At 39.9% G+C, this 25,705-nt stretch overlaps 1 protein-coding gene across 1 annotated transcript in view; it reads left to right on the top strand.

Moving 5' to 3' along the window:
- LOC135699877 (uncharacterized protein DDB_G0271670-like) overlaps window positions 1-24,743 on the top strand; it is a 297,136-nt gene extending 272,393 nt beyond the window's left edge. Inside the window, exon 2 of the mRNA XM_065220239.1 lies at window positions 15,539-24,743. Coding sequence (XP_065076311.1) covers window positions 15,539-17,170 — 1,632 coding nt within the window. The 3' untranslated portion in view covers window positions 17,171-24,743. The remainder of the gene's footprint in view (window positions 1-15,538) is intronic.
- The last annotated feature ends 962 nt before the right edge of the window (window positions 24,744-25,705 follow it).

Here is a 25,705-nt window from a genome sequence, read left to right as displayed (position 1 = left end):
TCCTCACGTTTTTAACGTTACCGCGTGGGAGGAACCGCCTCCCATGACCACCAATAAGCCACGAGCAATGTTGTTTTTATTTTAGTCTTCAATTCTTTTTTTTTTTCTCTTGTATCGTCTCGCCTACCGTTCAACGACCACTGAAATTCCAGTTTCGTCGGTTGGAAATCAAACGTTGTTTTTATGCGAGGGTGTGTATGTACTTTTTCACGGCCGTGAGTGAGTAGATTTGTATTGCTAGCTCCTTTCCTCTCACGGACATTTTACTCCTTTTTTTTTTTACAGAATCTGAGTATTACTTTCATGATAAAAAAAAGAGATAGCACAACAAATTTACCCAGTCGCTGGGTAAGATTGAACGGTCGTGTATTATGTTGGATGCGGGAGTATCACAGAGTTACTACGGCGAGCAAACCCCATCCGTCCGTGTACAAATTATACTTGGTAATGCTCGTATGAACGGTTGTGTTGTTCTTTGCCTGTTCTCATACACCCGGAAGGGCAGTAGCATCAGCCGAAAGAACCAGTTTGGCTGCCTCTCTACTGGATAGCTGGTCACGGAGATGTGATCAAAACAGTTAAAATGGAACCAATAGGTGGATTAATCCGATTTTTTTTTTGTACTTGCTGAGTTTTAACTCGGTATGATGAACCAAAAATGCCCCCTCTAGCGACGAGCCAGTTGAGGACGGCAACGACGACGTCGGCGAGCAACATATTTGTTATGTTTATCCAAATTATGAACCACCGAGGTGGAAGGCACGGGTAAAAGCTCACTCAGCTGTTTCACTTGGGGAGAGGTGGAGTTTTGGCTGGTCTGGGTATTAAATTGTAACTCTTTTTTTATTATTTTAATTTTGCGCTTCAGCAAGCTCTCTACACACGTTAGGGTAAGTTGATTTTGGCAAACGGGACGACCGCGGAAGTTTGTGCACATGTGACGAGCGGCTCGGAGGGTTTTGGAACGGCAACGATGAATGTGAGCGTTTGTAAAGTTTAGTCCTACTCGATCTCACCCCTGGGGACGAAGTTTGTCTCAATAGGACGCTGCCTTTACTCACTGCTATTATTTTGCAGAAGGAGGTACTGCACCCAACCTGGCAATGTAATTTTTTTTTTTTTTAATTCTTTATTTAAGAGATTTTTAGCCTTAGGCTAGTTCATCTCTATCCTGGCAATGTAAGATTATATTACAGATTTGCTTGAAAAAAATGTATCGCGACATGAACAGATTATTTTTATATAATTTTCAGTTTGTCTAAGCTTATCGGTATCAAAGGTATTGAAAAATCGGTTTTTATCGGTATTTACTATCTATTTAATTTTATATTTTTGCCGTTTTTGAAAGCGAAAATTTTAACTGGGATTTGAGGGGAATTGCTTAGTTTGACAGCTTTCTCAGTCTTAAAACACTCTTTATTTTTTTTTTATTTAATTTTCAAAATTATCATTGTCCTCAAGTGGTGATTAAAATTGTGTTTTTTTCAATTAAATATCAGTGCTGATAAAAATCATTCCTTCTACACTCAACTTATCTGAAAATGAAGACAACCTTAACAGATAGACCAACTACCTGCATGAACCTGAATTTTGACATAACAACATTCCCTTGATCAAGGCAACCTTTGTTTTTCTTCATTCGTGGCTGGATGTTCACTATCGCCTCCGTTGTTGTCCAAATTAATATGCGTCATCATTTTGGTGGGGATGATTTTGAGGATCAAATGCAAAATAATAATTTTCATTTTACTCAAATATAGTGCTGAAGGACGTGTCGTGTTAGTTTTTACACAAAAACCAATGGCAAATTATTGCCTCAAGCTGAACTGATAATAAAATCCCAGTTTTAGGCTTTGGAGTCGACAATATTCAAAATAATCATTTTTTCCAAAATGAATTTGATTATTTTCCTTTTGAGGATAATTTCTGCTTTTGACAATTTTGGGTTGGATAATCAAGCACTGGAAAACATCAACAAACGCATACTCGTCGATGTATAATGAACTCATTTGTTCATTTCGCTCGTATGTAACAGCGAAGATTTTCAAAACAAACACAATTCATCTTCACTGGGTTGAAGCGATACTCCTTGCGTGTGATGGTAAATGGAAAAAAAACAGACACTGTTAAATATCATTAAATGAATCCAAAATATGGAAAGTCAGCCACAACAACGACTAAACTATTGACAATAACTACAAACAATATTTTCCCTTGGAAAAAGCCACAACCTATGGCCGAAATGTCGGGTAGATTACATGGTAGTTGTTGCAGTGTGCAGACTGAGAAAGCCGTTTATCAAACCAAAATTTTAGCTTTTGAACTATGATCGGAAAATTCCGGAAGAAAACTCCGGGGAATGTTTGAATTAGCTTCTGAATGGAGCTGAAAAAAACATCCAGAGAAAGTCGAAAGAAGCTCTCCTGGATGAAGTTCGAGAAAAGCTGGAAAAACATCCGGGAAACTACCAAGACACGAATTGAGAAACTTGTGGCGAAAATTTAAATAAACTATCGGAAATCGGATGTCACATCCAAAGGAAGCCAGAAAAGTTTCGGAAACCGAAAGTATCCTTTTCCAGGGAAAGCCAGAAGAAGCTCGGAAACACCTTCCAATAGAAGTTGAACAAAAAAAGCTTTGGCTTATGGTCGAACTTCCAGAAGAAGATGATAGAATTTTCTGGGAGAATTAATTGAACTTCCTGGAGAAGACGAAATAAAATTCCTGGATGCGCTGTCAGAAACTTCTTAAGGTAGATTAGAAAAAACATCTGAAGAAAGTCGGAAGCCAGAGCGCTAACGGAACAGACAAAAGAAACAAGGACATAATTCCGGAAGAAAGAAATTTCTGGGGGATGTTCTAATGATCCAGAAAATTTTCCAGATATTCAAAAAACATCTCTGAAGACTCCGAAATTTTCCTGAAGTTTTCGGAACATTCCTGAAATTCACTTAGGAATATTCCATAATTCCTCGAAATTCCTTAAAAGATCTTGTAATTTCCTGAAATTTGGGACTGTTTTGGAGTTCTCTGGTCATCCTCAAAGCTCTTGGAACTTCCCTGACTACCGGAATATCTATAATCATCTTAGAAGGTCTCTGGACTTTCTTGAAGATTACGAATTCTCTTAAGTGCTCTCACAATTTTCTTGAATTTATTGTAACATCAGCATTGAAATTCTCTGACCGTCCCATTTTTTTAAGTTTTAAAAGTCATCGACACTGCCATTAAAAAGCATAGAAGTGGCCATAAAATGTTCTTACAATGAGGTAATGTTCATTTATCATCCCTTACGTTTCCTATGTTTGCATCGACATTGCTGAAGTTTTCGGAAATTGTCTGAGTTTCTCGGAACTCCTTTACAATTTCAGCAATTTCATTGAAATTAATTGATCTGTCCTGATGTTTTCTGAGCTTCACTAGCGTTCCTGAAAACCATTAAATTTCCCTGAAGTTCTTTGGACTTGTGAAGTTTTCAAAATATTTCTGATGTTTCCTTAAGTTTATTGGAGTTCGCTGGACTTTTCTGAAATTTCCGGGTTTTCAGATTTTAACAGAAGTTAATGAAACTGTCTTTAATTTATCGAAACTTAACGAAAGTCTGGACTTTTCTGAAGTTTCAGAACTTCTAAAATGTTCCTGCAGCTAGTGTGGATCTGCAATAAAAAACTGAAGAAGCTTGCAAGGTGAGGTGAAAGCAAATTCCAGGGAAAGTTGGATGAAACTTAAGGAAGTTAAAACATGAATAAAAACACCCGGAAGTAATATAATGTTTAACAAGCATTTCTCGATTCCCTATGAATTACCGGAAAGAGCCATCGACTATTTCTCGATTGATGGGTAGCCAATCAAAAGGAGGAAATGCAAACATTAGTCGAAAGAGTAAGGCATCTCTAGAGATGATTTTTTTAGAATTTTGAAGGCTCAAAAAATTTGAGGTATTCAAAAAGATACACGTCTCGCACAAAAACTTTCTCCGAAATTCGAGCGCGGGCAGGCAATAATAATTTTGCTTATTTAAAAAAAAATCGGTATAAAATCTTAAAAATCGGTATTCTGAGGAACCTTATCTGTATATCGGTATCTACTTTGGAAATCGGAATAAATACCGATAAATCGGTATATCTGGCAACGCTAGTTCGTCTCCCCAAATACATTCCGACTTAGAAATTATCTTTTGAAGGTTTAATACAAAAATATGCGTTCTGGAAAAACTTGCTTGTTTGCTGCAGTCCATTGCAATAACTGCAATAACATTCCTAGATAACTTTTTAGAAGAGACGTATCTGCTTTTGTAAACAATGCATTTGATCGTTGATTTGGCGTAACTGGTAGCTCGCCCACGCATACTTACACTACCATAGGATAGGGGAAATTTTAGCCTACCTGTTAGTGGTGTTAGTATGCGTGGGCGAGCTACCAGTTACGTCAAATCATGGATCAAATAAATTGTTGTATAAATCATATGCAGAGGATGTAATAAATCCAACCTTACATTGGATGAAAGAGAAATTAGTTTTGCGTGAATTAGCTCATATTATTGCCCAGGTGGCAAAACACCAATTATTCATCACTGCATGACAGCACATTCGTTTGTATTTATCTCACGGGGGCAACAATCACGTATTTCACTTGTCACTTTTTAAATAGACCAATGTAGCATATTCACCATTTTGAGAAAAGCGAAGTTGAAGTTCGACAGATTATTATTTTAAGTGTTTGCAATACTATTTTTAATGTAGTCAGGGAATAATAACGTTGAAAATTCAGTAGAAACGGTAAAATCTCAATTTTACTTTGAATGTCATGCTACAAAATAGAAAAAAAAACACATTGGACGTTTTGACTAGTCAAGTTGTGCATTGGACATTGGACGATTTTTTTCAATAAGTGTTACATTGGACGTTTTGTTCTACATGATACTAGATTTCCTTTCACAGATTCCAGAGTAGAGTACCTAACTTTAGATTGGCCCCGCCTTTAGAAAATGAGCACCAATCATTTTAGGCAGTCCGAATGACCGAAGAAACAATCATGTACCCATCATTTCAAACTGTACATTGGTTAATTTTTGACCTATCATTATCTTAAATAAATGAAAGTAAATTTGGATGGATGTTTTTGTATCACATACAATGAGAGAAGAGCAATGGTTTGCATCGCTTAACTAGATTTGTTTACATTTGATACTTAGGACCTATTGAAAAGTGACGCGAGATTTCGGCGGAGCTCACATCAATGTGATGAATATAGTGGGTGAGGATGACTGCAACAGACTACTTTTTCTAGCATTCAGCACTGCGATGTAAGTGTGAAAGAGTAAGCTGTTTTGTTTTGTCCTACCTCTGTCAGTTTTATCGATGTCAGCAGTGTTTCCAGATATACCGATTTATCGATATTTATACAGATTTCCGAACTAGATACCGATATACAGATAAGATTCATCAGAATACCGATTTTTGAAATTGTATACCGATTTAAACCATTTTTTAAATGATTAAAATTATTATCGCCTTCCCGCGCTCGAATTTCGTGAGAAAATTACTGTGAGAGGCTTGTATTTTTTTGAATAACTCAATTTTTTGAGCCCTCAAAATTCTTCAAAAAATCATCTTTGAAAATGTCACATGCTTAATACTATTTTGACTAATGTTTCCATTTTTTCCCGTTTCCGGTAGCCACCCATGAATCGAGAAATTGCCGATGGATCTTTCCGGTTATTCCTAGAGAATCGCGAAATACTTTTTAAACATTATTTAACTTCCTAAAGTTTTTGTTCATTTTTTACTTTCTGAATTTTCTTCCAACTTACACCATAACTTATTTCTCGATTCCTCCCGAAAACTTATTTCAACTTCCCTTGAAAGCTTCTTCAGCCAACGCTCGAATGATTCTTCCATCTTCTCTCACCAGTTTTTTTTTTTTCAACTTCCCCTGAACTTCAGGGATGTTTCCAGATGTTTATTGCGGATTCAAACTAGCTGCAGAAACTTTCAAAAAAGTCTAGACTTTTGAGTAAGTTCCGATAAATTAAAGATAGTTTCATTAACTTCTGTTCAAATTCCAAAACCCGAAAATTTCAGGTAAGTCCAGCAAACTCCAGTGAACGTACGAAAACATCAGAAATATTTTAGAAACTTCACAAGTTCAAAGAACTTCAGGGAAATTTAATGGTTTTCAGGAAAGTTTCATTCGTTTCAGAGAATTGAGAGAACTTTAGGGAAGCTCCGTGAACATCAGGACAGATCAATTAATTTCAAGGAAATGCTGATATTTTAAAGGTTTTCCGAAAAACTCAGGCAATGTTCCACAAATTTTGGAAACGTAAAGGAAGTTACATGCACATTAGAACATTGTGGGAAATCCAGTGCTTTTAATGGCAGTTCCAATAATTCAAATTTTAAAAATTGGGAAGATCAGAGATCTTCAATGCTAATGATACAATATTCAAGAAAATTTTGAGAGCACTTAAGACATTTCGTAATCTTCAATAACGTCCAGATACCTTCAAAGATGATTATAGATACTCAGGTAGCCTCATTATAATCAGGGAAGTTTATCCAATTTCTTGGAGGATGATCAGAGAACTCTAAAACAGCCCAATTAAAAACTTCAAGAAAATTACAAAAACTTTTAATGAATTCTGTGGAATTATGGAATATTCCTTAAATTTCAGGAGCATTGCGGGGACTTCAGGGATGTTTTATGAATATCAGAAAAATTTGCTGGATCATTAGAATATCCCCCAAATACCTTTCTTCCGGAATTATATCCTTGTTTCTTTCAACTGTTCCGTAGGCGCCCTGGCTTCCAAATATCTCCAGAAGTTTCTTTCAATCTACCTTAGGAAGTGTCTGCCAGCGTCTCCAGGAAATTTCTTCCGTTTTCTTCTGGAAGTGTGTCCATAAGCCATAGGTTTTCGAATTTTATTGGAAGGTTTTCACGAACTTCTGGAATTTACTTCTATTTTCCGAAACTTTTCTGGCTTCCTTTGGATGTGACATCCGATTTTTTTCCGATGGTTTCTTTGAATAATCACTAGACGCACAGACAAACAGACGTAACTCTTTGAAAAAGTTTTCTTGAAAACATAGTATCTCAAAACATAGGACCTCAGTAGCGACATCTTTCAGGCTTCTCGCGGAAAACAAGCTTGCTCGCTAACTCGCAAAAAATATTGCATAAAAGTTCTATAGAATGTATAGAAACGTCAAAGTGATCCGATGCCAGTGCTGCGGCGAGTAGTTCGCGGAACTGATAATATTCAAATCAACCGTTAAATGCGTGAACGAAGATACACAATGAAGAGTTACGTCTGTTTGTCTGTGCTAGAAGTTTCTCGATTCTTGTCTTAATAGTTTCCGGATGTTTCTTAGAATTTTCCTCAAATTTCGTCCTGAATAGCTATATTTTTCTTTCTCTGCATGTTTCTTCAGAAGTTAATTCGAACATTCCGCGGAGTTTTCTTTCAGAATTTTCCGATCACAGTCCAAAAGTTGAAATTTTAGCTTTCAAAAACAGCTAAAATATAAAATAAATTAAAATAGTAAATACCGATAAATACCGATATTTCAAAACCTTTGATACCGATAAACTTTAAAACAATCTGGCCACGCTGGTTGTCAGTCCCCCTAATTTATCTCAATCACTCTCGTATACATCCTACCAACTTGGATCACGCATGAGTAGTAGTAAAAGTCAACATTTCGTATGGAAATGTGTTGTTTTGTTGTTGATAAATCAAAGTTTTCAAAAAGTAATGAACAGGAAATGTGTCGTGCAATTCTTTGTTTGACCCGAAATTTTAATTTCACTCCCACTGGAAAAGCGCCATCTGTGCAATATAATACTTTGGATCATGTCCTATTGGATTTCGCAGGTCCGGAATGTTCCAAACCCGAGCAGTCGTGCGGCTCGAACCGCATCCATGGCAGCGTAAATTGCACTCAGTTCCACTAGGCTGCGCTTCAGCTGCGAGTGCAGCAACTCATGTACCCTTTGCATAATTTGATCGACATCGAGGTGACCACGTGACACAGTTTCCCTAAAGGGGCTCAACAACAATCAACGTTCCGTGAGTCGGCAAGAGAGGGGAACGGCGGGGCGTATAAGTCCTTCAACATACATTAGCACCGTGCGCTCCCATGGAATCAACCGAAGGATTCTGTCGGATCACTATTGTAAGGGGTAGAACATTGCGCGGAATGTGCTGACCAATGAAGGGGCCCAGTAGCAGTTGTCAACTCAACCATTGTCGTCGGTAGAATCATGACTTGACGGTTCTACTGTTCTTAAGCCCTTTCGGAAATCACCGGTCGTGCGCTGAGTGTAGTGATGTCCTTCGGGCGATACGATAGACGGCTGTCGGAGCCGAAAGGGCGGCCGGAGAAGGCAATTTTCCAACCAAGCAAGTGACCGTCTCTAATTGGTGTCGGTCCCTCGATTGTAGCTAATGATTGTTGCCCCCGAATAGAAAATTAATTAAAAATCATGCTGATGGCGCTCGATGCCTGCCTGCCTGACGCTTTGGCTACCGGGTCCGATTCGTGCTAAAGCAATTTATTTATTTATCACTCGATGATTGATTGATAGGTTTTCGCCTCGCGAGCTGCTTGGTTTGACGTGGTTCCAACCACTCTGTGAATGGGAGTGCCGCACCAGAAGAGCCAAGATTCACACACAAAACCCGAGATTGATGGTCAACCTGGTTCTGCTGCTGCTGCCGCCGCCAGTAGTCGTTGTAATTGCAATCGATGGGGTTCTCAAGTGCGCACTTCCAGAGGCTCTCTATCGTCGTTGTCGTTTTCGAAAGAGCTGCAGCAGCACCAGAGAGATAGTAATTAGCTCAATGTCAATTGCAGCCATTAGCCGGCCTGATGATCAGAGCAGCAGCCGTGCTGGATGTAGTAGAGGATGGTACCAATCGATCGATCGGATTCGCTCTCTTGAGAGTGCTAAGGATTTTAATTATTGGCCAGAAGCATCGAGCAAGTGGACGTTTGATCTACTGCAATGCTTCACGGAGGCCGCTGGTGGTGGTGGTGGTGGTGGTGGTGCAATGGCTACTGCACTTGGTCGGGTAATTGCTGAACCGGGAGATGGGGAAATGGCTTTTCTGCTTAATCCTTGTAATTTACGGTCTCGGTCCGTCCATCTTGTGGCGTTCGGGCGAGAAAGGGATGAAGGATAGTTGGCATTTTGGTTGATTGGATCGTAATCAGAGATTTTATCCACAAGGCGATGAAAAGTAATTGGGGTGAATTGGAAACCCGGTGCTGGCGGTTTGCGTCCCATGGGATTAGTGCAATGGGCCATCCTTGCCGAGGCTGAGACTGATAAAATGGGTTCTGCTCGAGCTCGGTTGTTTAGGAAAATTCCCACCTTTTGCACCTTAAGCTTCTGATAGATGAGAATTTTTGGCTCTAGTGGAGCCAACGCAGAGGATTATGTGATTTTCAGTAGGCTTTTTTTCAACATCTGAACATGATCCTATTGAGAAATTTAATGATACTGGGGAAATGGCTCTACTGTTGGCCTTTGGATGAAGTCATCATATCGAGAAGACTGGCAACTTTGCCAAAGTTCAAGTTCAGTAAATACAGTAGCACTGTGCTTGAGAAGACGTGTAATGCATAGAAAATTGAGCAAATTCGCAAACTTATCTCCTGAGGTTGGATTTTTTGTTATAAAATTCGTTCTGAGTATTTACTTTTGAGCAGTAGATGACGCCTGTCTTATAGTAATCGTATGACCATAGGCCCAATATTAGGGACACTAAAGCTGACATGCAAAATTTGACCTCAATATGACTTGATTCGACCTTTTTCACTTTCTAAAATCTTCCAAAGTACATGAAATTGCGAAAATCAAAAAAAATAAAAAAATCGTTGCCATATGGCTTAAAAAAAGTTCTGTGAAAAATTTTCTGGGACTGGATGATTCACTTATTTCTCATAAGGGTGGCCCAAAAATCATAATACATTATTTGAAGCTACATCAGGGTTGTTCATATTATTTTCATTGGGTTGGTCCTTTCAGCACTAAAAGACAAAATAAAAGCAGAAACATAAATCGTAGAGTAAATCCAAAAATTGTACAGTTAAATCATAGGGTAAACATAAGCAATCAACATTTTGTAGAGAGTATTTTTTTGAATTTTGATGGTCAATTTTTCTCCATACGCTCATTGGCACCTTAACATGTATTGAAGAACTTGGTTGTATGAAGATTCTAAAGACCATGATTTAGACTTGTAGAATGCTTTAAAACTTCAATAAAACAAAAAAAAATAATAATACAATAATGCTTTAAAACTTTTTAAAGCATTATTGATTTTTTTTTTGTTTTATTGAAGTTTTAAAGCATTCTACAAGTCTAAATCATGGTCTATAGAATCCTCATACAACCAAAATTGTTATTAGGGGGATGATGTTTGTCGCGTATCCTAATACCCAACAATAATGGTGTCAAGCTTGAAAGAAATCAATCGCCATTTGAATTTGAACTTCTGTAACGTGCAGGTGGAAAAATAACAACCACATTAAATCCTGCGCAGATACAAGTGGCCTCGTGAAATGCCCTCCGCCGCACCCTTCCGATATCACTTCTCACTTTCAGCCCCAAAGCTAGCAGAGCTCACAATATGAGTAGGTAGACATCAAGACCTGCTGGACAAGTTCTCCGCCGGACTCTGGTAGCCTTCGTCCATGTAAAGCTACCGATAGGGGCGCGTAGGTGTCGTGTGACGCCCACCCAGACGCACCCGCCGTGGTTATCGTCGTCGTCGTCGCCATCGCCATACACTTGGATTGTTCGACGACAGCATCAAGGAAATTTATGTACCATTCTATGGCAAAATAAATAAATAATCAACAGTTCTCACTCCCCGGGCACTTTTTTTTTTGGTCTGTCATGCTCAAGCAACTACTTCCGTCTGTGGCTAACCAGCCGGACCCCGAAAATGTCGCCTCATTATTCATTCATCATATTAAAAAAGATTAGCAGCCGGAGATAGCGGGGGAATTCAAATTTTCAGGGCGTGGTCAGCTTCAGAGATGCACTTCCTGTTTGCCCTGGCGAGAACTGACCCCTTTCAACACGGTTCCGTTGAAGAACTCAGCAGCTCAGGGGGCTCCGATGCAGCCACATTTGCATTGCCCGGAGAATTTTTAAATCAACGAAAGGATTTTTTTTTTTCGCTGCATTTCTGCTTCGATTATTTATAGTGCAATAGCAGCAGAAACGGGGTAGCGATTCCATTTTCTGCTGGCTCATTTGCACATCATGAATAATCATAATCTGCTCGCACTTGGTGCTTGCGATTGGAACCTGTTGGCTACGTAGTCGTCGTCGTCGTCGTCGTCCCTCGGGAAGAAGTCTGGGTGGAAGCGGGAGCTTGATGGCTGACTCGTAAAAGTCCTCTTCTGCTGCTGCTGCTGCTGCTTCGAAGCTGATATGTGAGAGTGTGTGTGTGTCTGTCTGCGAACGCGCCCCAATCATTCGAGTAGAACGTGATGAATGAATAAATTTGAACCTCCCGGAGGCAGCTTCCATCAAACAGAACGGGTGACCGCCTACGTGACGCTGCTGGATAAGGTCGACGTGGATCGTCTTCCGCGTAGGTACCTTCATGTGTAGCGTCGAAATTTTATTAAAGTGCCATTTCGGGAACCGTACGTTAAATATTAATTGAAAATGATCCCCTTGATCGAGCTGGAAAAAAAATCGGAAAGGGTCAGCGTGCCATAAATTGTTTATGATTGTTAATTTCTACAGAACAAATGGACCAGCGGTCATCCAAATTCATCCGTGAGGCGAGAAAACTGGTTCCCTGAAGTAGCAGCAGCAGCAGCAGCAGTGTGCCATATATGGACCGTAGAAGGACACGCCGCCTGTACTTCCTCGTTCTGAGACAAGTCGTGCCTGGCGTCGTCGTCGTCGTCGTCACACAGGGAAATCGCAGTGCGAATGCCTAATGAACCGTAATCGGAGACGCGACCGTTGCATTTTTATGCACCAGCAACGGCAGCAGTGCGTGTATCTGTCTCGTCGAGTGAGAGGGGGGGCGGAGGAGCTGGGGGTAGGCATAAGCTGATCAGCAATTCGATGCAGCTGCAAAATGACACTAATGAGCGCGGTCTCGTCACGCTTTGCTGAGGTGATGATCGATTGGACAGTTATTGGAAGTGTCGTTGGAGGCGGTGGCTGCGGCTGTGACCGAGGCAGCGGCAGTATCTCCAAGTTATGTGGTTAGCCGTCGTCGTAGCTTCGGATTCGGGCTTTATGATGCGTCACGACGATGATGATGATGATGATGATGATGATGGTCTGCGAGTAGAAAACAAATCGTGAAGGAGTGCGAATAATGGGGCTGGATGGGAGATGATTTGAGGTCAAGCTAAGATGGGATTGCATGACGGGTGGATGAATTGCAAAACAAATCGAGAAAATGGGATGCATCTGCGATCAACGTTGTTTGTGCACCAACAGCAAACAGAAGCTCTCAAACCACTTTGAGAATTGGATTAACTCGAGCGCTACCTACATTGAAGAAAGGTATTGTAAGCCCATTTTGCCTGATTCTACCCATAATTCGTTACTCAAGGGAATTGATCATTATCCATCATTTCATTGAATAAAGAACTATGCAAAGATTGAGGTTAAGTGTTCTGTTTCATGTAGCCTACACTATCCGATAATTAATCCAATCGATTCGTAAAACTCATAAAAGGATATACTTTCTTACAGAGATTTCATAACTTGTTGTTCTCTGATCTTTGTTGAAGTCCCCGCATTTTATTTTAAGTTCTTGAATTTGCCATTACAACACGGAACTTCCCCTAAAATGTTCTCACATTTCCTTATGTTCATGTAACTTCCATAACGTTTCCAAAATGGTCATGAACCTTTCGGAACTTTGCAGATACTTTCCTGTAAAGTTCCAGCAATTTTAATAAAATCAATTGAGCTGCCCTAAGGTTCTCCAATCTGTTCTGATTTTCTCGGAGCTTCCCTGAAGTTCTCTAAGATCTCCTGATGTTATTGGTTCACCTTCTTCTAGGCTTTTAACGCTTCTGTAGCGACCGTTTTGCCGACTCTCAACTTAGTGTTCTAAACGCACTTCCACAGTTATTAATTGAGAGATTTCTATGCCCACCAATGCATGACTTTGTATATTGTGTGGTAATCACAATGATAATCTATGACCAGGGGAGCTGAAAAACTTCCAACCTGAAATATTACCTCAACCAGTGTGGGAATCGAGCCTCGATTCTTTGTAATACCTTGCCTATGCTGACTAGACCAGCGTTTCTCAATCTATGGGTCACGAGCTACCCATAAGTAGGTCGCAGTTTTTTTTTTATTGTATGGAATCAAACCTGAGTTCAAATTTACACCTATCGGCTTAATTAAGAATTAACAAAGTATCTTGAAAAGTTGAAAAAAAAACTTAATCTTTATTTATTATATATTGGCATTAAAAGTGCAAGTTTACCGTATTGCTGGGCTTTGTGCTTTTTGAGGTGACATATTTTGTTTTTAAACCAGATGGTGGAATGAAATTTAACTCCGCTTTACGTGATTCAAATTTGTTTGAGCTATTCAATGTCAAATTTTAGTTTGTTTCTCGAATTACCGACTCGATAGCGCTTTCCCAAGCAAAATTTGACTTCGCTTCTCGTAATCCAAATCCTGCGCTATTCCAAGTAAAATGTGACTTCGCTACTCGTAGTCCAAATTCGATTGCAATGTTCCAAGTAAAATTTGATTTCGCTTCTGATAACCCAAATTAGTTTTCAATTTTCCAAGGAAAATTTTACATAGCTTCTCGTAATCCAAATTCGTTTTCGCTTTTCCTGATGAAAATATAAACCAATTTTGTTTGTGATTTGATTCTAAGTAGTCGTCGGCTACCCGCGACTACCCACAAACACGGCACTGTCAGATGCTGGCTTTTTAGGCTTTCTAGAGTGATTCAATGCTATTTGTTAGCATTTTCAAGACATTTTTTGGGTCATTTTGATGGATCTATTCCTTTTTGACATTGATAAACTTTTAACGTTTTAGGACTAATCTGTCGATTGTAAGTAATTTTTTGCGCTTTAAGAGTCATTCTGGCGATTCTAGAACCCTCGATTTTCACGGAACTTAACTAAAACTGTATTGGTGGGCCGCGAGATTATGGAATTTCTCAAAGTGGGTCGCAATCAACGTAAGTTTGAGAACCACTGGAATAGGTTATCTGAGTTCTTGGTACTGTACTGAAATAAACAAAAATAATTATATGCACTATTGTGAAGTTTCCGTCAAATTTCTAATATTTACTTAAGCTATTTGGAGTTTTTCAGAAATTCTCGAAACTTCTTGTGAAATTTTACTGACATTAATGGAACGGTTTTGAATTTATCGGTAGTTACCCTTACAGATCTCTAAACTTACCAGCAGGAAAGGATCGCTCTTTTGTGACTAGTTCATTACTTTGATTACATTCATTACAATTGAATTTTCATTTAACCCATCTTATAGATATAGATAGCTAAGTGCTATTAATATCTCTATCCAAATTCATAATTTCCGGACTGCAGACCCACACTCTGAAGGTGCATTTAAGAGAGCTTCTGTGAAATATTATCAACAATGTGTTCGAAGGGTCATCAAAACAGAGTTGCTCCTCACTAACATTGTTGTTTATTAATTTATTTGATAAGGCTCAATCGAATTCACTTAACAGAACCGAGTACAACACAATAAACACTTTATCTTCCGCTATCCAATAAGCCTCCTGCATCAGAACGAGAGCCACTTCAAGTGGTTTCATTGTATGGAAGTATCGCCAACAGGGAGCAGAGCACTTCCATTGCAGCAATGGACGCAAAACGTGGTCAGCACTCACACATTCATCACGAAACGGTTGCTTTCCACAGTCGACGACGCATCGACCGAAAAAACTGCTGATGAAGAACAATGAGGAGGGCCACACAATGGTTGCTGCCGAGTAAACAGACGATCGCGTGACACACATCGAGAGTGGCCTGCTTCTGTCGACAGCCGAGTGAACACTGCTCACTAACATTGTTGTAGCTGATGGCATATTCCGAGTAAAATCGCAACCACCTTGACAAAATATGCCAAAAAACAGGCTCCATCTGCTGCTATTGTCAAATAGAAGGGGAAAATCAGGGGATATATTGAAACATGAATTTCGGCGTCAATATTTGCATCAATATGATTGTCAATACTTTTGAGTATTGACAATATTTTTGCCCGTGTGGTGCTTGCTAAGGCTGTTAGGTTTAAAGATTTGTGAGAGAGAGAATCCTCTCAACATAATGCAAAACTCGGCTAACTTCAGGCTTGCGATTGCTCTATCAAAACCTGGCCGTTAGAGATTAGTTCAAATATTACAGTCGTATTTAGACTAATTATAATTGTCTAATTAAAAAGTGTTTATATTAATTGAATCCCAACCATGTCCCCAGTATGCAGTAAATCCATTCATCTAACTCCATCCCTTTCTCTGTTTCTTCTCCCTTCGCAGACGAAAAAGCACAGCCCCGGTCACATCAAACGTCCGATGAACCCGTTCATGGTGTGGAGCCAGATCGAGCGGCGCAAGATCTGCGAGGTCACCCCGGACATGCACAATGCCGTCATCAGCAAGAACCTGGGCGCCCGCTGGAAGAACCTCGCCGACTCCGAACGGCAGCCCTTCATCGATGAGGCGGAACGGCTCCGGAAGCTGCACACCCAAGAGTACCCCAACTACAAATACCGTCCAAAGAAGAAACAGGTCAAGGGAACGGCCGCCAACAGTAAGAGCAACAACAACAACAGCAACAGCAGTAGCAGCAGTAGTAGCAACGGTTCTTCGTCAGCATCGTCCTCGCCTGCATCGTCCACATCATCGCGAGATAGCTGCGGCAGCTCGACGTCCTCCTCGTCCTCCTCGTCGTCATCGTCCGGCAAGTCCAGACCGACCCGGCGAAGCAACGGTAAGGTCAGCAAGAACGACAGCAATAACAACAACAACAGCAGTAGTGGTGGCAACTTGAAGTCCAAAAAGGCGCTGATCCGGGCGGGGATGACCGATAACTTGGACGAGATGTATTTCAGTCCACCGGTGCCGCCAAAACATTTGTCACCAAACTCACCGGAAGGAGCATTTTACGACGATCGGTCTATGATCTCACCGGTGCCGACCTTCCCGAACGGAATGAACCAGGAAACGGAAAATAATCTTTTTGTATCGAGTTTGGAGGATTTTTCGACGGACGAGTGCAGCCGGGGATTCGGAACGCAGGGTTTGTTCGATACGGACGAGGATAACAAGACGATGATTTTGAACAACAACGTGGACTCGAAGGGGTATATGTATACGAATGGGACGATGGACGCAATGGACCAGAACGGATTGGTGAACGGGGGAAGTCAAATGAATGTTGACATTAAGCGGGAAACGTATTATGAGGAGGACGATAGGTTTCCGATCGACGATCCATGTCTTACCATGAATATGAGGGACGAGAATCCTTACGGTGGCAGTCATAGCGAACAGGTTACCAGTCCAAGCCCAGTGAGCGTAAGCTCGATGAATGACGTTGCCACGTATGTGAATGGCATGTTTACGATCACCCCACCGAGCAGCGGAGCCAACGGTAACCCCACCCTAGCAAGCTTTAGTGAACTCTCCAGTAGTTGTCAGTCACACACGTTGCTACTGTCCTCGCTCGATTTAACCCTCAACGGCCTGAACTCGCTCAACTCGGTTAATCCGCTTTCCGACAGCCGCCTAATGCAGCAATCCCACCCGCTCAATAACATTTCGTCCAACTGCCAATCTTCGTCGACGCAGGCCGCTCTGATAGCGAGTAGCTGCGCCAACTCCAGCATCAACAGCATCACGACGACGTCCAACTGCACCGGGATGGTTCTGAGCCATTGTGGCACCAACGGACTCATCAGCAGTCCGGCGATCGCCCTCAGTCAGCAGTCGCACATCAGCAACCACCAGATGGTGCAGATGAATTTCGACATGGTTCCCGAGGATCTGAACGACATCCGGTTTGACGGTCTGGAAACGGCTTCGTCGTCCAGCGGATCGCACCTGGAGTTCACCACGGCCGACGTATCGCAGCTGCTGGACCTCAACATGCAGTACAACCTGAACTAGAAAGAGAGAGCGAGAGAGAGAGAGAGAGAGAGAGAGAGAGAGAGAGTCGGAGCGAGAGCATCTGCGACGGATGAAGAGAGAAAGAGAAAGGAACATCGATTTGAGAAAACCAAAAAATTAAGTGCTTTATTGTGAGAGAGAGAGAGAGAGATAGAGCGCGTGAAAAAAGCGAGAGTGAGAGAGATATAGCGAGTGGTAGCGAGAGGATGTTTGTTTTAATCGTAAGAGAAAAAAAATAACGAGAGTAAGTTTTAAAGTGGGAGATAAATCGGAAAACAAATTAAAAAGTGTTGTGATGAAGGAAGAAAGGAAACTTTTTATTTTCATTTCTGATGGAAGTTGAAGTAGGAAAACAGGGAAACACCAATGCGGCTTTTAATTAATTGAGAAGTTAGGCGTGGAAAATGAATACGAAGGAAAGGAGAAGAAATGGAAGGAGCTTTCTGTCAGGACAACAAAAAGGCGAGTAAATTGAAATTGGAAATATTTGGTTCTCGCAAAACAACAAAAAAACAAACAAAAAATCTGCGGTCAAGTTTCCGAAGGACACCCGCGATGGAGAACGGAAAAAAAATGTCCCGAAAAGTTTAGCAAGTCACCACTTTCCCGCTTTTAATTGATGACTGCAATGAAATTGGTTTCCTCTTCTTCCGGTCCGTCGTTGGGTGTTTTTTTTTCGGAAAAGTTTTCGATCCTTTTCCCGGGATGCGGTCAATGGACCACCGTTTGGGTTGAGAAACAGGGTGAAGATAATGTTTTCGGGTAAGGTCATTGTCCCTAATGTCGGCCTAAGTGTCTGTAATATTTCGAAGGAATGTATTGTTTGATTATGTTTCACTAGCATCGAAAAATATCCATATGACGAATTGCCCCAATCTTCAGATCCGTGCACAACAATAGAGCCATTTCCCCTATTTCCCATTTAGTCATTACAGTAATAGCCTCTTTGCTGGCGGGGAGAGCTTCAAGATATTCCTTGTTGATATTCCTTCGAAGTTGTGTAATTTCGTAACGCAATTTGAGATCGGAGCATTTCAAGTCTGTCCGAATTGCTCTCGAAAACATTATCCAGCCCAGGGAAATGATTGCTTAAGCAAAACATACAAACCAGAGCGCCTAAAAGTTTTTTCTTCCGGGAGGAAATTGATCAACTGTTATTAAAATTTTCCTCAGTGAACCTTGAGGAATGCTGTTGTTTTTCAATTTCAACCCGGAGAGGGATGGTGGAAATAAAATCGGGCACATTGCAGAACCCCGAACGAATCAAACGATTCACATCTGCTGGCAATAAAGCGGAATCAATGACGTGGAAAAAAGTTCCGACGAGTTCGTCAGAAGTCCAGAAGTCGTCGCTCAACGATGCCTCCCCGTTCTTCTTTTTTGACTGAATGATGAAAAGACCGAATTATGATTATTGAATGATTTTCTGTTTTCTCCTATTCGTTCGCTCTCGCACTCACTCACTCCAAATCAAATCGAGTCGACCCGCCTGTTGCCGGAGTCTGCGGAAACGGTTGATTTATATTTCGCTGCATAAATCATGAATCATAATCTTATTATACAGAAAGTTTAAACCACTTCGGCTCGCAGCTCGAATTTGAAGGGGGTTTGCAAGCGAATCCTTCTTGTTCTGATTTTGAGTGCGATGGTAGCGATGGAAGACGCAAAGACATACGCGGAACTATGCCCTTGCCATTACCGACTATCACTTTCTGGATGCAGTTCAGCTTGACTTGGGTGAACTTTGGCATCGTTCCGTGCTGAGCATAGTCTTGATTCCAGCCCTGCAGCAAAGAATGCAATAAGGATCAAGCTCTTCAACTGCTGGTTGGAGTCTGATTGCTCATTTGCTTGCTAAAAAAACTTATAACGAGTATGCTTTCGTCTACTTTTATACGGATGAAGATTTGTAAGTTGGGAATGCTCAAGGAACAGGAAGAATTTTCCATGGGGTGGTGCTTGGATTTCAACTGAATTCTAACGGGGTACATACTTGCCTTCCCCGAGAAGTCCTGAATTCAACTAGCAGTGATCGAAACTAATTATCAAAACTAAGCTTGTAACATTTCCCAGCAGTAGGCAGAGAAAATAAATGCCCTGCAGGCAGAGATGTTTTTATTTGACGAGGCTTTAACATTGCTCAAATTAAATTGAATCATATTCCAACCTCATTCAATCCATTCTCATCATTGCGGTGACTTCCAATGATGTTAGTTTCCCATGAAAGCTTTCGTACTATATTGATTGAAATATTTCAGCAACTACCACCAGCTATGTCAGATTGTTTCCAAGCTTTTCGGCATTTTTGAAGACGAAAAACACAATATTTTGGACTAAAAACGGCAAATTTACTCTCCAGGATCAATTAGAAGAAATTTTCGGGGAATGTTTGAATTATCTTCTGAAGGAAACCGAACAAATATCCAAAGAACGAATAAAGAAACTCTTCTGGAGGAAGTTTGAGGAAAGTTCTGATCACTGGGACAACTGGTAGAATTCCAAGACAAATGTTGAGAAGCTTGTGCCGAAAATTTAAAACAACTTTCGGAAAAACTCGGATGACACATCCAGAGGCAGCCGGAAAACTTACGGAAATCGGAAGTGAATTCCAGGAGTAGCCATTTCCAGGGGAAGCCAAAGGAAGCTCGGAAGAACCTTTCAATAGAATTGAAAAAAAAAACTGCAGAACGGCTTATGGAGAAACATCCAGAGGAAGAGAAAAGAAACTTCTGCGAGAATTCGATGGACACATCCGGTAGAAGTTAAATTGAACTTTCTGGAGAAGCTGGAAGAAAATTCCTAACCTATATTGGAAGAAACTTCTGCAGAAAGTTGGAAGCCATAGGGCTTACGGAACAGTCGAAAGGAACTTCAAGGAGAAGTTGGGGAAAAATTCCGGAGAATTTTTGGGGGATGTTACCATAATATTTCCTGAAGTCCTTTACATGTTCCAATGATCCAGCATTTTTTCTGATATTCAGGAAACATTCCTCAAGACCTCGCAATGGCCCTGAAGTTATCGGAACATTCCTAAAATGCACTTGTGAATATCCCATAATTTCTCAGAGCTCCTTGGAAGTTCATGCTATTTTCCTGAAGATAATACAATTTATTGAAACAAATGGAACATATAGATACATCCGGTAGAAGTTAAATTGAACTTCCTGGTGAAGATGGAATATACTTCATGGAGATGTTGGGGGGGAAATCCGGCGAAATAGATTTCTGGGGGATGTTAGCACAATATTCCCTGAACTTCCATACATGTTCCAATGATCCAGCATTTTTTTCTGATATTAAAAAAACATCCCTTATGAATTCTTGAAAGTTCATGCTATTTTCCTAATTTTCTTGAAATTAATGAAACATCAGCGTTGAAGTTCTCAGAACTTCCCGCATTTTTTTTATTATAGAAGTTTTGGAAGCTGCTATCAAATAGCAAGGAACTTTCCTTAAAATGTTCTCATTTTTTTAAAGTTTTTGTTTCCAAAAATTTAATGAACCTCCCGGATTTTTTTGGGGGTTTTAAGAAATTCCGCGAGTTTTTCGGAACTCCTCTAAAATATCAGCAGTTCTCTCAATTCTCCTGAAACAAATGGCACTGTCAAGCCTTTAAATTTTCCTCAAATTCTGTGGACTTGTGAAGTTTCCAAAATATTTCTGATATTTTCTAAGTTCACTGCAGTTCTCTGGACTTTCCTAAATTTCCCGGCTTCTCGCATTTCAACAGAAGTTAATGAAACTGGCTTTGATTTATCGGAACTAACCCAAAAGCCTAGACTTTTCTGAAGTTGCAGAACTTTTTAAAAGTTTCTGCAGATGTCCTAAAGCTAGTGAATTTACTGGTGGAAATTCTGGAATCATTCCTGAAATTCCACGGAAGTTGAAAAAAAAACTGAAGCTTCCAAGGGAAGACATTTACATGGGTAAAATTGGAAGAAACTCCCAAGGAAAGGTTGAATAAACTTCAGGAAGTTAAACATTTGATCATTTGGACCCACCCAGAACTTACCAGGATGAGTAATCGGCTGGTTGTTGATTCTTTCGTGGCCGAAAGTCGATTATTTCGTAGTCGAAAGACATTGTTGTTGCTAATGGGGATGCCAAGGATGCCTCGCCCTCTCCAGAATGATCCAGGATCCCTCCAGATTTTTTCGGAGATTCTAATGCCGACAATTTAAATTACATAAATCTTCAAAAATTCTGGAGGTGGCTTTGATCATTCTGGAGGGGGCCAGGCACCCAAGGCCATGTCGAAAGAGTGTCAAGCATAAGATAAATAATTTTTGGAGCAACAACAATTTTTAGATATTCAAAAAGATACAAGTCTTTTACAATAGTTTCCTCTGACAGTGGGCAGGCAATACTTATGTTTTATATTGAATTTTTTTTAGCGTTAATCGGATAAAATCTCAAAAAATTGTTTTCTGATAAACGTTATCGGTTTATCGGTATCAAGTTCGAAAATTGCTGGCAATGCTGACTGTCACGGAATGAAATGCAAATTGGCTTCTTAAAGATGCGTGATTTGCAGAGAATATGATTTATACTTATCTACACGCTAAGATCAGATAAGCCATATAAAGATTAATTTTACTCTGAATTGACAGTATGGTTGAATGGCAAATGGCAAATGGCTCCGATTTGGAAATTTGCCATGGCCGTGACAGAGACGACAGGAAGAGTTTTTTGTAGCCGAGTTATTTACGAAAGCGAGAGTTGATGAAGAGAATCTAGGAGAAATGGATGTAATGTCGGCCTAAATGCCTTTAATTTGGGCCCATACATAAATTTGACAGCAATCGACTAAATTTTCAATAGCGACCAAAAATATCCATTAGTACCGTCCCAATGACGCGTTCATCTGATAAATAGCAAATGTTTAACGATGGGCCCAAGCTTGGATCCATAGGCCAACATTAGAGCCATTTCCCTTGCATGAAAAGTGACGCGAGATTGGTTCAAAAGATCGTTCTTCCTTCCCGCAGTGAGCTACGTTTTAGTTGGACTCCCGTTAGTTGGGCTGTTGCCCACCTAAATCGAAGTCCAACGTCATTTCTGGTAGGGCTGATTCCTTTGTGAGGGGATCATGAATCTACAATTAGGATAGTTGCTAAACGATTTTGACGATGGTGTATCCCTCAACCAATTTTCAGCTCTAACAGGTCAGCACAACTAACGAAAGTCTTTCACTAAGTGGACGATGGGTTTAGTCCAACGAGTGAAACTACCTTATGGTGTCGTTAATTTGCATGTGTGGGCCTTTATTCGCGAGAAATAGACAATGACTTTTTAAAATGTATTTTCCTCTGATTTCCACTATCTAGCTGCTTTCATATTTTAGCATGATAGATGAATGGTTAATTGTTTTCTCTATACCTGATTTGTCTCATTCATAGTAGTGTGCGCAAAGGAGAAGTCAAATACTCTATATCCGATTCAAAATAAAATTTCCAGTGGTGCCAGATTTGAAGAACTTTTAGAAGAGTCATCAGATATTCGATTTGAATAAATCCTGATTCTACTTAATCAAAATTTAAAAAAAGCATACAACGACATTACAAACACGAAGCCACGATCAAGTCCTACTTCTTCCTTTATTGGTATTGGCGCTCCTACATGAGCTTAGATGCCTACTCTAACATAATGTTATTTGAAGCACTTCCAAAGTTGTTAATTTACAGTTTACTCTATGTCCAGGGAAGTCAAATAAATATCCAGACCAAAAGATTTTCTAGACACGATTGGGAATCAAACTCGCCGGCTCCGGTTTAGATATACCGTGCATTATCTGAGGCTCCTATGTAACGACTAATTGATCTCCAAAACCCAACGTAAATCGCAAATGAAAGAGGAAACCAATGTTGATAAACCGATAGTTTAAAAAAAAGTCAACTTGTCCTGCAGTGGGTTGAACCTCCATGGCTTTTCCTTCATGGGATAGATATTCCATTCCAGATCAGATCGCCGATCCCGCTTCAGCTACCATTCCGCAATCAGTTCGCTTGGATTCGGGTTTGCCCCCTCCCATTTGGTTTTCGATTCTCACGTATTTCTTGTGTAAATATTGCAGCATAGATTATCCCATTTTGCAGACATTGAAGATAAAGCATACACAATAATTTAGTTAAAATCTATTTCTTGTAAATCTTATCCAATTGATTTGATCCCACCATGTGCTCTTGTCTAAGTATTTTTTTATACTTTGGTAATTTATCGTTTTCAATTTCTTAAGAAAAAAAAAAACAAAATTTAACAAAAAATATAAACAAAGGATAAAACAAAACACTGTAGATATAACGAATAAGAAGAAAAGCTGAATGTGATTAAAAAGTAATGGAATACAAATTCCGCAACCAGTCGGAAGTTTTCTGCGACATTTAAGAGTAAAGTTGAAGAGGAAAAGAAAAAAAATAAAACAACAAAGAAGGGTGGTCATAATCAACTCATAAGCAAACACACACACATAAAAAGAAAAAAAAATACACACACACACACACACACTCACACATATGCAAGTAACTTTTAGTTGCTATGTGTTAGTACACTTTTTAATAATACTAGGATTTAAGTGAACAGTCTGAGGGAGGAACGAACTGAGAAAGCAGTTGTCATATTTTCTTTTAGTAGGTGTGATGCAAGCGACCGAGCGAGTGAGCGAGAAGGAAATTAAATGCGTAACATAACTATATACATATATTATTGTGGTTATAATAGTTGTGTAGTAGTACTATTTTATCGAAAAACATCAATCAAAAAAAAAATAACCCTATTGAAATAATGCAAGACGTCAGGCGTCAGGGAGGCAGAAAGCAGCAGGAACTCTCTCTCACTCATGAAAAACAAGATAAGCGAGTCAGCGAGCTCAGTGTGGTCTGTAAGGCGTGAGGACAAAGAGAAAAAAAAAAAAGTTGACGGACGCGGGAAATCTAAACTATTGTGATTTGTAGATCTCTCAAATGAACAAAACAAAACAGAAATGATAACTTGGGTTTTTGTCAGCAAACAATATCAGGGAAATGTTTGTTTTCGTTCTCGTTTTTGTAAGAAAATAATCAAAACATGTTTAAGTATGGACTACAATAAAACACTGCAGGCAAAAATGCACAGAAACGATGAGCGGTGGCTCAAAGACGCAACAAGTGGAATCCGGAATGAATACACTGAAATAGTAGCAAAAATAGTTGATAACTGTATCCAATTAATGAGCATCAATTAACGATAAGTGAACCGATCGTATCGCAGGTCGAGAGCAGTGTCAGTAGCAATTTCATAGCTTTTCATCAATTATTTAAGTCAATAGTTGAGAGTAAGTCGAAGTGGCGGATCCATGTAATAAGTGAATGTTATTTTTGTAAAGCAAACTACAACAGCTGGTTTTTTTTTTCACTAAGCATCATTTAAGCGAGAGGACAGTTATTTTCGACAGTGTTTATTTTCTTCAACGATGGAAAAAGCAAAAAATCTCAGGATTAAATTCAAAATACAATTAATAGTAAATAAAACGTGATTGTTAAGCGATTTATTACTCAAATCAAAGTGGTTTATTTTACTACGAATCAGCAAAAAGAAATCATACAAAAAGCAAACAAAACGACTACGAAAAAGTGATTCAAAACATTTTGGGATTTTACACCGAACATAAAAAAGCAACAAAACCCGAGAAATAAAAAAAAAAAATAGTAATCAAACATAGCAGCGAAACATAACGAAACCAACAAAACTACCGAATGCTCGTAAGTTTTATTCAGAGATTTTTTACTGATTTTGCACTAACACAACTAAAATCGATAAAGGAACTTTACTAATCAATTGAGAGAACAATCATAGAATCGAACTACGAAAACAAACAAACTACATAAACGGCAAGGTTCCTCCATGAAGAGATCATCCCCCGCGGCTCTGCACAACGTAAACCACAATAGACATTTTATCCCTTCAGTGATCACACAAACACAAACGCAGTTACGTACTTTGAGGTTGTGAGAGTGAATATTTCCGAGCGAGACTATCAAAAAAAAAAAAGCAGCCCGTGTCTTCCCCCAGCAGAGGCGTTCCCAGTCTGCAAGCATCTTCTCACCGCTTACTACGACGCCACCTGTCACACGTCTGTCAGCCACAGCGTAGAGGTGGTGATGGTGGTAGTGAAACGTCAGATAATCATGATTCCCCTCCGTTTCTCGTTTGATTGACATTTAGTTTAACGCCAAACAGTGATCGAACTGCGATTAAGTTTGACTTGTTGTTAACATCCGTTTTTTGGTAGCTAGGCTAGCTGAAGATAACGATTGAATTGGGAAAACGGCGCATCGAGTGGTAAGTTGTCCGTGTACACAAGCATTGACAAACACACATTCGCAGTGCTGGCCGTTTTTGTTTATTGGTATTGGAAGCAAAAGAGCAAACGTCTTTTTACTCGTGTTTGTGTTGGTGTTAGTAGGAACCTATTGAACTTAATCGTGTAAGGGCCGAGTACACTAAGCATTGAATATTTATCATTATATATCTGCTAGGTAACGACTAATACATATTACA

This window comes from Ochlerotatus camptorhynchus, unplaced genomic scaffold (assembly GCF_037179485.1).
Source record: "Ochlerotatus camptorhynchus isolate MF236.1 unplaced genomic scaffold, CSIRO-AGI_Acam_v1.1 ptg000122l, whole genome shotgun sequence".
Classification (NCBI taxonomy): Eukaryota; Metazoa; Arthropoda; class Insecta; order Diptera; family Culicidae; genus Ochlerotatus; species Ochlerotatus camptorhynchus.
This window is presented reverse-complemented; position numbering and strand designations above follow the sequence as displayed.